Here is an 11170-nt window from a genome sequence, read left to right on the forward strand (position 1 = left end):
CATCACTTTGAGAAAATGCCAAGGGAAGAGCCCTTTTGCCAAGGGGCAGCATCTGAGCAGGCCAGGCAGCACGTGGGGTTCCAGGAGAGGGCTTTCAACTTTCCCCTTTTACTGTGTCAGTCCCTCCCCAGGGCCCCCAGACCCTCCACAGCACTCCCAGAAAGGAGAGGGGTTATTAGGAGAAAAAGGGTTTAGAAAAAAGGCAAAAAGCTTCCTTTTCCTTTATTTTTTGTGTTCAAACTGGGAGGGACTCTGCTTCCCCTGCAATTTTAATGGTCTCAGTTGAAAGAATCCCTGCCTTTTCTATGCTGTTTGGGGTGTTAATTGACAGGGAGTCCTCATTTTCTATTATTTTCCAGTTTAAGTAGAAGGGGAAAATATTGAAAATGTTTCTTATGGGTTTGAATTTAGGGTAGCCGGCCACTTTTTGTTGTCCTGAGGCCTAAATTGAGGGAGAAGCCCAGCTATCCCTCCGTAAGAGTTTGAACTGAGGGAAAAATCCCTCTTTTTTCATCACTAGAGAGATTTAAAGTGATGAAAACTCCTCTTTTCCCAGTACTTAAGGAGAACAAATCAAAGGGCAGAAGCTATTTATTTGTTATTGTATTAGTTTCAGTAGAGGTAACTGCCCCATTTCCTCTGTTTAAGGGGTGCACTGGAAGGAAGCTCTGCCTTTTTCAGCATTTTAAGGGTTTAAAACTACATTTCAGGGCCCTTCTTTCTGTGCCATAGGACCAAGTATCTCAGAGCAGGGTGAGCCTGGCATGCACTTAACCCTTACACTGCCTGGGAAGCTTTTATTTTTCTTATTTTTACTTATAATGTAGATAGGCCTAATTAGAGGTCCCAAGGAGACTTAGACTATTCATATCATAAGCATTCTTCTCCACCCAGCTCAGTCACACGTGAAGTACTACTTAGTAGCCACTAAGGAATAATTATAAGTAAGTTAACAGCAAATTACCCAATTTATCTAGTTATGCTGCCTAAACAGAAAGTTATATTTCTTACCAGTTTTCTACCCTTTTACTCTAAGTAGTTGTTGCAAAAAAGAAAGTGCTGTTATTTTTCTGAAGAGTTTTCTTCTATAACAAGCCCTTTGCTCCCCTTGAATTTGAGTCATAGGAGCCAAACAGCTGTAGCTTTTCTGAGGGCTTTTATGCCCGGTGGGATCAGCCCCCTCCCTTTTCCTGGGTGCCATGGGAACGAGAGGCGGGCACCATCAGGGGTATATTAACCCCAGCTTTTGCTGAGGGGGTTCATTCCCTCTCTGGGCTGTGCTAGGATAAGAGCTTTCCTCTCATTTCAGAGAAGAGGCTCTTTCAGCTTATCTTAGCTTGTTTTCAGTAGGTGCTTCTGGCCATCTAAAGCAACAGAGGCTTTGAAGATCCTGTGAAGAAAACAGCATAGAATACAGGGACTATTTAAGTTCACAATTTTGGGTTTTGTGTTTAGGGGTGGTAAAGTGCATTTGTAATTTCTGGTTTTGTTTGTATTTTGTTTTGTATTTTTTTTTAGGAAGAGCGCAGCTTCCAGAGGCTCCAGGTTGTGTCAATTACAACACTTTTCAGCAGATTCATCATGTCACAAGAGGGATCTGCCCAGTGTCAAAGATAATGTTTGAGATTGAGGCTTCAGGTGAGTTGAGGATTGTGACTGGGAGAGGGAGGCTGAGCAGGTATCCAGTTAGGAGGTATTGTTGGGGGGGGTGGTTTTGAAGGCAGCAGGGTGAGAAAGGGTGATTATTTGAGGCCCCCCCACCCCAAGGCTTTTTAGAAGCCGAGCAGAGGCATTCACACGTCTTACAGCACACAAGGTCATCCACTGCACTCACAGGAATGCTATTTTACTTTGCCTTTCTCTAACCCATGTGCCACTCATAATAATGGCCACAGCCTTGGAATCAGGATGAAGCTGGAGCCTGAAGGAGCCAGGCACACTCAGGAGAGGGCAAGTATCTGACTTGCTGGGATTTGGCCCACATAACTCTGTACTCATACTTTGGTTTTGTTTTTCTTTATTGTAGCTGACCGAGAGGCTAACAGGCCATCACGGGGCCCTCCGAGGCAGACTCATTTCAGGTGCAACGTGGATCCACATCACCGATCATCCAAAAGATAAGTCAGGGCCACGGCCTGGAGATAGGATGATGGGAGAGCAGTGGGTTGGGAGTTCCTGGGACAGATTTAAAAATTAGCAGAGGGAAAAGTAATCTCCTCCAAGGGGCCTCTTAGGACAGCTAAAGGGAGAGGTTCTACTTTTGACGGCAGCTTTCAGGCAGGCAGCGCAGAACAGTTCCGGTCCACGTCGTGTTGTCCGGTGTACCATGTTACCTAGTGTGTCTTTGGGGTCCCTTTTGCCTTTTCCCCTCGAGACCCTCACCACAAGCATAATGTGTTGTGTTTGTTGTCCCCCTGTTTGTCACGTTCCGTGTCACGGGTGTCCGCACATATTTGTGCCGGAGCTGCTCTGCCCTGCCCTGCCGCATAGCCTGCTGCAACAGGACAAGTCCCAGGGACTTGCAGTTTGTGGGGTGTTGCCAGACTCTAGATGATATTCCTAGACAGACAGAAGATATTTGGAGCTGTGAAGTTATCCCACAGCCCTTTGACTTTTGTCCTCACTTTCTTTCAGATGCAGAAGGATAAAATCCAGGGCAAAATCCATCCACCCATCCTGAGTGAGGAGGTTCCCCCGAGCAGGTCAGTCACTGTTTGTCTCTGCAGGGGGAGTGTAAAGTGTGACTTTGTTACAGCACTGTTCTTTATCTTTTCAGGAGGTAAAGCTGGGTATCAGCAGTCAAGATGAGGTGGGCAAGGTGAGCATTGAGTAGCGTCCAGAAGCAGTTGTTATTGCTCCATTCTCATTTTCCGGTGCAACTCTAAGCATCTGTTCCCGTTTCTGCGCTTTAGGCAATCCACTCGGAGTACGCCGAGCCCCAGTCACCAACCGGCCGACGCACCGGGTGTGCCGCTCTCCCGAGCCCTGCAGAAGAATCACGGGACTCGTTGATGAAGCCTCTGCCTTTTCTGTTTAAAGGTGTCACCAGGGTAGCCTTGGGCACGGGCCGAGGAGTCAGGAGTCACGGTGAGTCAGGGAAGTAGGGAGGAGGAGCTAGGGTCCGCTCAGGTTTCAGCAATGCCACATGACCTCGTCTCCTTTTAACCCAGGCTTACCCCCGTGACAATGGCATCAGCCTCGGAGCGCGGCCGAAGGGTGCGGCCCCAGGAGCCAGGCATTCTTAGGAGAACGGTGAGTAGCAGAATTGTTGGGTTTTGGTCAGTTTGCTGCAGAGATCATGCATTGATATTTGAATTTCTTTCATGTAGCTGACTAAGAAACAACAGGGAGTTGTTGAACAACAGTGCCAGCAGGAACTTCCCAGATGTTGAGGCTGCCTTCTTTTGCACCTGACACGGATAGGCATCCCCAGATGTCCGAGAGATAAGTAGAGGGCTACAACCCACAGAGGGGATGAAAGCGGGGCGCAGGGTAGGGACCCACTGGGAGGGGTTTTTGAGTCTTCTTTGGAGATGGGGGTGTCCATGAAGCGGACACCTTAGGCCCCATAAAAGGAAAGCCTGACTTTTCATCACAGTGCCTAGGTGTGCAGGGCAGAGCAGTCCCGGTGTGTATCGTGCCACTTGTCTTTTGTGTATTATGTGTTGTTTGCATATGTCATGTCTTTTACCTTAGGCCTTGGTGGGGCCTGTCAGAAACCCTGGCATCATTGTTAGCATCTGCGATCTCTGCATTCCTTGGCCTGGCACCCATGCCATAGAACTTTTGACTCGGGAGCTCAGACAGGCATCAGACTCTCTTGTGTCTTTAGAAGCATCCGGTCAGGTGTCTTTTCAGGTCTTGTTCTGAGCTGTATGGACAGCTATGTCCCGCCAGGATCCATTATGGCGGACTAGGACTCGAAAGAACATGAGGGCAGGTAGAGGCTTCTGGCTGTATGATTCTTGGGCATCCATCTTTGCAGTTCTTGGAATAAATCATTCGGTTAGCATCTTTTTTGTCCAGGTTTCTCTGAGCCTCATCAGCTCACCATCGGTCTCACCTCGGTCATCTCCTTTTGCATCTTCTCAGTCCTCGCAGCCATTTTCCTTGCCAGGAGATTTCTGTCCGTGTTGTGTCCCCGTTGTCTGTCACGTCCTGTCCCGTGTCACGGGTGTCTGCACACATTTGTGCCGGAGCTGCTCTGCCCTGCCGCATAGCCTGGTGCAATAGGAGAAGTCCCGGGGACTTGAAGTTTGTAATGCGGGGTGTAGTTGGACTCTAGATGGACACAAGATATCTGGAGCTCTTAAGTTATCCTGCAACAGTTTGACTCTTGTCCTAACTTTTTTTTCAGATTCAGATGGATTAAATCTGTGCCAGAGGGGCCCCATCCCGGGTGAGTAGTTTCCCCCGAGCAGGTGAGGCACCGTTTGTCTCTGCAGCAGAAGTGTATGTGGTGACTCTGTTACAGCTCTGTTCTTTGTCTTTCTTTTTAGGAACTAAGTCTGGATACCAGCAGTCAAGGTGAGCAGTGGAGAGAAGTAGCTGTTATTGCTCCAGTCTCAGTTTCTGGTGCTGCTCTAAGCTTCCATTCTCTTTTTTGTGCTTTAGGCAATCCACTCGGAGCCTGCCAAGCCCCTGTCACCAGCCGGCCGATGCACCGGGTTCCCCGCACGTGTGAGCCCTGCGGATGCATTACAGGACCTGGTGATGAAACCCTGAACTCTTCTATTTAAAGGTGCCATCCAGGTGGCCTTCAGCATCTGCCGAGGAGTTGCGGTGAGTAGGGGAAGTAGGGAGGAGGAGCCAGGTTCCACTCAGGCTTCAGCCATGCCAAATCACCTCCTCTCCTCTTAACCCAGGCGTCCCCTGTGACGACGGCCTCGGTCTCCGAGCGTGCCCGAAGCGTGCGGCCCGAGCAGCTGAGCATTCTTAGGAGCAGGGTGAGTAGCAGACTTGTGGGGTTTTGGCCGATGGGCTGCCAAGATCGGGCACTGATGTTTGGTTTTTTTTAATACAGCTGTCTAAGAGACACCAGCCCGGTGCCAGCAGGACCTTCCCAGCTGACGAAGCGGCCTTTTTTGCACCTGAGACCGGCATCCCCAGCTGTGCGAGAGATAAGTAGAGGGCCACGACCCACAGAGGGGATGAAAGCAGGGTGCTGGTTTGGGAATTACTGGGAGGGGTTTTTGAGTCCGCTTTGGAGGTGGGGGGTGTCCATGAAGTGGCCCCTTAGGCCCCATAAAAGGAAAGCCTGACTTTGGATCACAGTGCTGGGGTGCGCAGGGCAGAGCAGTCCCGGTGTGTATCGTGTCACTTGTCTTTTGTGCATTATGTGTTGTTTGCATATGTCATGTCTTTTACCTTAGGCCTTGGAGGGGCCTGTCAGAAACCCTGGCATCATTGTTAGCATCTGTGATCTCTGCATTCCTTGGCCTGGCACCAATGCCATAGAACTTTCAGGAGCTCAGGCATCAGACCCTCTTCTCTCTTTAGAAGCATCCGGTCAGGTGTCTTTTCAGGTCTTGTTCTGAGCTGTATGGACAGCTATGTCCCGCCAGGATCCATTAAGGCAGACTTGGACTTGAAAGAACGTGAGGGCAGGTAGAGGCTTCTGGCTGTATGATTCTCAGGCATCCATTTTTTCAGTTCTTGGAATAAATCATTCAGTTAGCATCTTCTTCCTTCAGTGTTTTCTGAGCCTTGTCAGCTTGCCATCGGTCTCACCTCAGTCATCTCATTTGGCATCTTCTCTGTCCTTGCAGTCATCCTTCTTGCCCAGAGATTTCTGTCTGTGTCGTGTGCCCATTGTTTGTCATGTCCCGTCTTACCTGTGTCACGGGTGTCTGCACACATTTGTGCCGGAGCTGCTCTGCCCTGCCACATAGCCTGGTGTAATAGGACAAGCCCCGGGGAGTTGAAAGTTGTAATGTGGGCTGTACTTGGACTCTAGATGCTATTCCTATATTGACCTAAGGTGTTTGTAGCTTTTGAGTTATCCTGCAGGTGTTTGACATATGTTCTAACTTTCTTTCAGGTGCAGATGCATTGCATCCATGGCAGAGCCCCCCATCCTGGGTGAGGGGGTTCCCACAAGCAGGTCAGTCACCATTTGTCTGTGCAGGGGGAGTGTCAAGTGTGACCCTGTTACAGCGCTGTTTTTTGTCTTTATTTTTAGGAAGTATAGCTGGATCCCAGCAGTCAAGTTCAAGAGAGCAAGGTGAGCAGTAGCCTTTCTTGTTGCTGAGGTCTGAATTTTAAGGGGGCAAGTCTAAGTCTCCATTCTCATTTTTGTGCCTTAGGCAATCCACTCGGAGCACGCCAAGCTCCCGTCCCCAACCGGTCGATGGACCGAATTTTCCACCCTGAAGAGCCCCGTCTTCCGGGTAGCAGTCAGGAACCGCCGAGGAGTTGCGGTGAGTCAGGGAAGTAGGGAGGAGGACTGAGGGTCCACTCAGGTTTCAGCAACGCCACATCACCTCCTGTCCTCTTAATCCAGGCGTACCCCCTGAGGACGGGCGTCGGCCTCCGAGCGTGCCTGAAGCGTGCGACCCGAGGAGCTGGGCCTTCTTAGGAGAAGGGTGAGTAGCAGACTTGTGGGATTTTGGCCGATGGGCTGCCAAGATCAGGCACTGATGTTTGGTTTTCTTTAATATAGCTGTCTAAGAGACAACAGCCCGGTGACAGCAGGAACTTCCCAGCCGGCGAGGCGGCCTTTCTTCCACCTGACACGGACCGGCATCCCCAGATGTCCGAGAGATAAGTAGAGGGCTACGACCCACAGAGGGGATGAAAGCGAGGTGCTGGGTCGGCACTCCTGGGGTCGGGGAGGGGAGGTCTTGAGTTGGCTCTGGAGATGAGGGTAGCCAAGAAGTGGCCCCTTAGGCCCCCTAAAAGGAAAGTCTCACTTTGGATCACAGTGCTGAGGTGCACAGGGCAGAGCAGTCCTGGTGTGTATTGTGTCACTTGTCTACCGTGCATTATGTCTTGTTTGGGTGTCTCATGTCTTTTATCTTAGCCCTTTGAGGGGCCTATCAGAAACCTCGGCAGTATTCTTAGCAGCCATGATCTCCATGTTTCTTTAGCCTGGCACCCAGGCCATAAAACTTTTGACTCGGGAGCTCAGACAGGCATCAGAATTGCAACTCTTTGTAAGCAACCAGTCATGTCTTTTCAGGTCTTGTTCTGAGCTGTATGGACAGCTGCACCCTGCAAGGTTCTATTATGGTGGATTAGGACTTGTAAGATTGTGAGGGCAGGTAGAGGCTTCTGACCGCAGGGCTCCTTTGCATTCATCTTTGCAGTTCTTGGACTAAAACATTCAGTTTAGCATCTTCCTTCTCCAGGGCACTCTGAGCCTTATCAGCTCTCCATCGGTCTGTCTTACCTCGGTCATCTCATTTGGCATCTTCTCAGTCCTAGCAGTCATCCTTCTTGCCTAGAGATTTCTGTCCGTGTCCTGTGCCCATTGTTTGTCGTGTCCCGTCTGTCCCGTGTCACGGGTGTCAGCACACACATTTGTGCCGGAGCTGCTCTGCCCTGCCGCATAGCCTGGTGTAATAGGAGAAGCCTCAGGGAGTTGAAAGTTGTAATGTGGGCTGTACTTGGACGCTAGATGCTATTCCTAGGTTGACATAAGGTGTTTGCAGCTTTTGAGTAATCGTGCATGTGTTTGAGATATGTTCTAACTTTCTTTCAGGTGCAAATGCATTACATCTGTGGCAGAGGGTTACGGTTAGGAGGTGCCAGGCCTTCTTAGGAGAACGGTGAGTAGCAGACTTGTGGGGTTTTGGCCGATGTGGTGCCAAGATCAGGCACTGATGTTTGGTTTTCTTTAATATAGCTGTCTAAGAGACAACAGCCCGGTGACAGCACAACTTCCCAGCCAGCGAGGCGGCCTTTCTTCGCACCCGACACGGACCGGCATCCCCAGATATCCGAGAGATAAGTAGAGGGCCACGACCCACAGAGGAGATGAAAGCGAGGTGCTGGGTCGGCACTCCTGGGGTCGGGGAGGGGAGGTCTTGAGTTGGCTCTGGAGATGAGGGTAGCCAAGAAGTGACCCCTTAGGCCCCCTAAAAGCAAAGTCTCACTTTTGATCACAGTGCTGAGGTGCACAGGGCAGAGCAGTCCCGGTGTGTATCGTGTCACTTGTCTGTTGTGCATTATGTCTTGTTTGGGTGTCTCATGTCTTTTATCTTAGCCCTTTGAGGGGCCTACCAGAAACCTTGGCACCAGTCTTAGCATCTGTGCTCTCGGCGTTCCTTGGCCTGGCACCCATGCCATAGAACTTTCGACTCGGGAGCTCAGACAGGCATCAGACCCTCATCTCTTTTTATAAGCATCCAATCAGCTGTCTTTTCAGGTCTTGTTCTGAGCTGTATGGACAGCTATACCCCGCCAGGATCCATTATGGCGGACTAGGACTCGAAGGAACGTGAGGGCAGGTAGAGGCTTCTGGCTGTATGATTCTTGGGCATCCATCTTTGCAGTTCTTGGAATAAATCATTCAGTTAGCATCTTTTTTGTCCAGGTTTCTCTGAGCCTCATCAGCTCACCATCGGTCTCACCTCGGTCATCTCCTTTTGCATTCTCTCAGTCCTCGCAGCCATTTTCCTTGCCAGGAGCTTTCTGTCCGTGTCGCGTCCCCGTCGTTTGTCACGTCCCGTGTCACGGGTGTCCTCACACATTTGTGCCGGAGCTGCTCTGCCCTGCCGCATAGCCCGGTGCAATAGAAGTCCCGGGGACTTGAAGTTTGTAATGTGGGGTGTAGTTGGACTCTAGATGGGATTTGTAGATGGACACAAGATATCTGGAGCTCTTAAGTTATCCTGCAACAGTTTAACTCTTGTCCTAACTTTTTTTTCAGATTCAGATGGATTAAATCCGTGCCAGAGGGCCCCATCCCGGGTGAGGGGATTCCCCCGAGCAGGTGAGACAGTATTTGTTTCTGTAGAGGAAGCATAAATGGTGGCTGTTACAGCATTGTTCTTTGTCTTTCTTTTCAGGAAGTCAAGGCCGAGAGCAGCAGTCAAGGCCAAGTGGGCGAGGTGAGCATTGACTAGCGTACAGAAGCAATTGTTATTGCTGAGGTCTCAGTTTCTGGTGCAGCTTTAAGCATCTTTTTTTTTTTTTTTTTTTATTTTAGGTGGTCCGCTTGCAATCTATCCTAGCCGAGCATATCCGTGCCAGGTGGGTGCGAGCCTAAGGTATCGGTGTGGCATACTTGTCAGAGTTGGGAGGTTGTGTTTTCACAGTATCTCAGCATGCTTTTCTGCTTTGTTTCTTTGCAGGTGCTGTCGCTGCCCTAGGCACGCCAAGGAACGGAGGAGGGCAGGTGAGTCGGGGTTTAGGCAGGCTGACCCATAGGTGAGCGTTACACAGCAGCATGCTAAGTGTGTACCTTTTCTCTTTGCAGGTATCTTCTGGGCAGCCTCCGGAGTCAAATCAAGATTTGAGGTGAGCCGGGGCAGTGGTGCGGAGGAGTCCCGGGGATTACTGTTGTTGAGGGCAATAGTCACCTTTTCTGTTTTGTCTTAGGTACCCCGAGGAGGCTCTTAGCCAAAGCTTAGAAACGGCGACACCGAAGCACACGCGGAGAACATCTCAACGTCCACGTGCGACCGAGGATGGATTTTGTCCAAGCTCGCTCGGTCGCAAGCGAGGAAGGGGCCAAACCTTTACTATCACAGGGGCAAATTTCACGTCTAGCACGCTTAGCGGACAGGTCTGTTAGCGGGACAGGCTCTCTGGAAGTAAAGGGAGAGAGGTTTCTCCTCAGCCTCGCCAAGCTGCCGGGCAGGGCAGTTCCAACCCATCTCCACGTTCTCGGGAACTTTGCGTCGTCCGCCTTCCTCGACTCGACGTCGTCACGGATCTTTCCCCCGAGGAGCTCGCCTTCAGGTCCGGAGCTACGGCCACGGTCACCCGGCAGTCGGCTTCCTTCTCTAGGCTCGCCGAGCCTCTCGAGCATCCTCTTAACTGCTTCGGCACTAACTTCTTTTAACGAGTTACATTTCATCATCACGTGCCATCGTCATAGGGCTTTCTTTCCTTTGGCATCATCGGCCTCTGGCTCATCTTGCGCTACGAATCTCGGGTCCATAAGTTGAAAGTGCTAGGCAGTTTACTCTTGTCTCTGTGTTATGCCATCCGTGTCTATGTTGTGTCGTCTGTGTTATGTAGTCTGTGTCTATTCCGTGTCATAGGCCTTTGTTACATCTCGACGCTTTACAGGCACTATTTTGTGCCATATAGGCAGTATTTTACTCACATTCCTTCCCAGATATAGCGTTTTCTGGCATCTTTACATTTTTACTCTTTGAGACAGGAAGGATTACAAGATTTTCTCATCCATCTTCCTTCTCACTACCAGCTTTGGTAGTGCTTTTTTTTCCATGCCATTATCTTGGACTTCTAGAGGGAGCGTCTTACACCCTCCTCAAGTGACTGCAGTTGTTCTGTAGGTTCCATCTTCTCAAAGGGTATGGGGCCCAACAATTAATCTTCCACAGAGTTATCTCAAGTCTTGGCTTATATTGAGTGTACCTATGTTGGCTTATATTGTGTGTACCTATATTGCATGTACCTTTGTTGGCTTATATTGTATGTGCCTATATAGCGTGTACCTGTGTTGGCTTATATTCTATAGGCTTATATTGTATATCCTTATATTGTGTGTACCTGTGTTGGCTTATATTCTATAGGCTTATATTGTATATCCTTATATTGTGTGTACCTGTGTTGGCTTATATTCTATAGGCTTATATTGTATATCCTTATATTGTGTGTACCTGTGTCGGCTTATATTCTATAGGCTTATATTGTATATCCTTATATTGTGTGTACCTGTGTCGGCTTTTATTGTATATGCCTACATTGCGTGTACCTATGTCGGCTTATATTGTATAGGCTTACACTGCGTGTACCTGTGTCGGCTTTTATTGTATATGCCTACATTGCGTGTACCTATGTCGGCTTATATTGTATATGCTTACACTGTATGTACACTTGCACTGTATGCGTTTGCTTATATTGTATGTACTTATATTATACCACTTATGATTGGAGCTGCCCTGCCCTGGCATGTAGTCATAGTTAGGTAGAACAGTTGTAAAAACTTTACTGTTCATCTGTCTTTTATGGGATTTTGGGTAGAAAATTTATT

At 49.4% G+C, this 11170-nt stretch overlaps 1 protein-coding gene and 1 long non-coding RNA gene across 4 annotated transcripts; both read left to right on the forward strand.

Moving 5' to 3' along the window:
- Positions 1–1922: 1922 nt before the first annotated feature.
- LOC143695409 (uncharacterized) lies at positions 1923–4741 on the forward strand. The gene is made up of 7 exons (XR_013184555.1): positions 1923–2702; positions 2777–2818; positions 2913–3087; positions 3171–3252; positions 3330–4399; positions 4500–4527; positions 4615–4741. It is a non-coding gene; the product is annotated as an uncharacterized LOC143695409 (long non-coding RNA).
- A 123-nt stretch (positions 4742–4864) lies between these two features.
- LOC143695417 (uncharacterized) lies at positions 4865–9632 on the forward strand. 3 transcript variants are annotated; one of them, XM_077187463.1, is made up of 13 exons: positions 4865–4946; positions 5024–6103; positions 6182–6223; positions 6306–6419; positions 6503–6584; positions 6662–7769; positions 7847–7988; positions 8873–8935; positions 8987–9053; positions 9152–9195; positions 9297–9340; positions 9422–9462; positions 9544–9632. In XM_077187463.1, exons 7-13 carry the CDS (start codon positions 7978–7980, stop codon positions 9562–9564), a joined length of 291 nt encoding a protein of 96 aa, XP_077043578.1. In that variant the 5' UTR covers positions 4865–4946; positions 5024–6103; positions 6182–6223; positions 6306–6419; positions 6503–6584; positions 6662–7769; positions 7847–7977; the 3' UTR covers positions 9565–9632. The 3 variants fall into 3 exon arrangements, with proteins under 3 accessions (XP_077043578.1, XP_077043577.1, XP_077043579.1); XM_077187462.1 differs by lacking the exons at positions 4865–4946; positions 5024–6103; positions 6182–6223; ... (2 more) ...; positions 6662–7769; positions 7847–7988 and having other exon boundaries at positions 8002–8943; positions 9012–9053; XM_077187464.1 differs by lacking the exons at positions 4865–4946; positions 5024–6103; positions 6182–6223; ... (4 more) ...; positions 9422–9462; positions 9544–9632 and having other exon boundaries at positions 8002–8935; positions 9012–9053; positions 9297–9342.
- The last annotated feature ends 1538 nt before the right edge of the window (positions 9633–11170 follow it).

This window comes from Agelaius phoeniceus, chromosome 17 (assembly GCF_051311805.1).
Source record: "Agelaius phoeniceus isolate bAgePho1 chromosome 17, bAgePho1.hap1, whole genome shotgun sequence".
Lineage (NCBI taxonomy): Eukaryota > Metazoa > Chordata > Aves > Passeriformes > Icteridae > Agelaius > Agelaius phoeniceus.

Bases quoted from the DNA above. Each gene is read 5' to 3' on its own strand.
- LOC143695417 (XM_077187462.1), top strand. From the start codon at position 8,788: ATGGGATTTGTAGATGGACACAAGATATCTGGAGCTCTTAAGTTATCC. The intron at 9,054-9,151 runs GTGAGCATTGAC...TTTTTATTTTAG, and splicing joins GTCAAGGCCAAGTGGGCGAG to GTGGTCCGCTTGCAATCTAT. The intron at 9,196-9,296 runs GTGGGTGCGAGC...GTTTCTTTGCAG, and splicing joins GCCGAGCATATCCGTGCCAG to GTGCTGTCGCTGCCCTAGGC.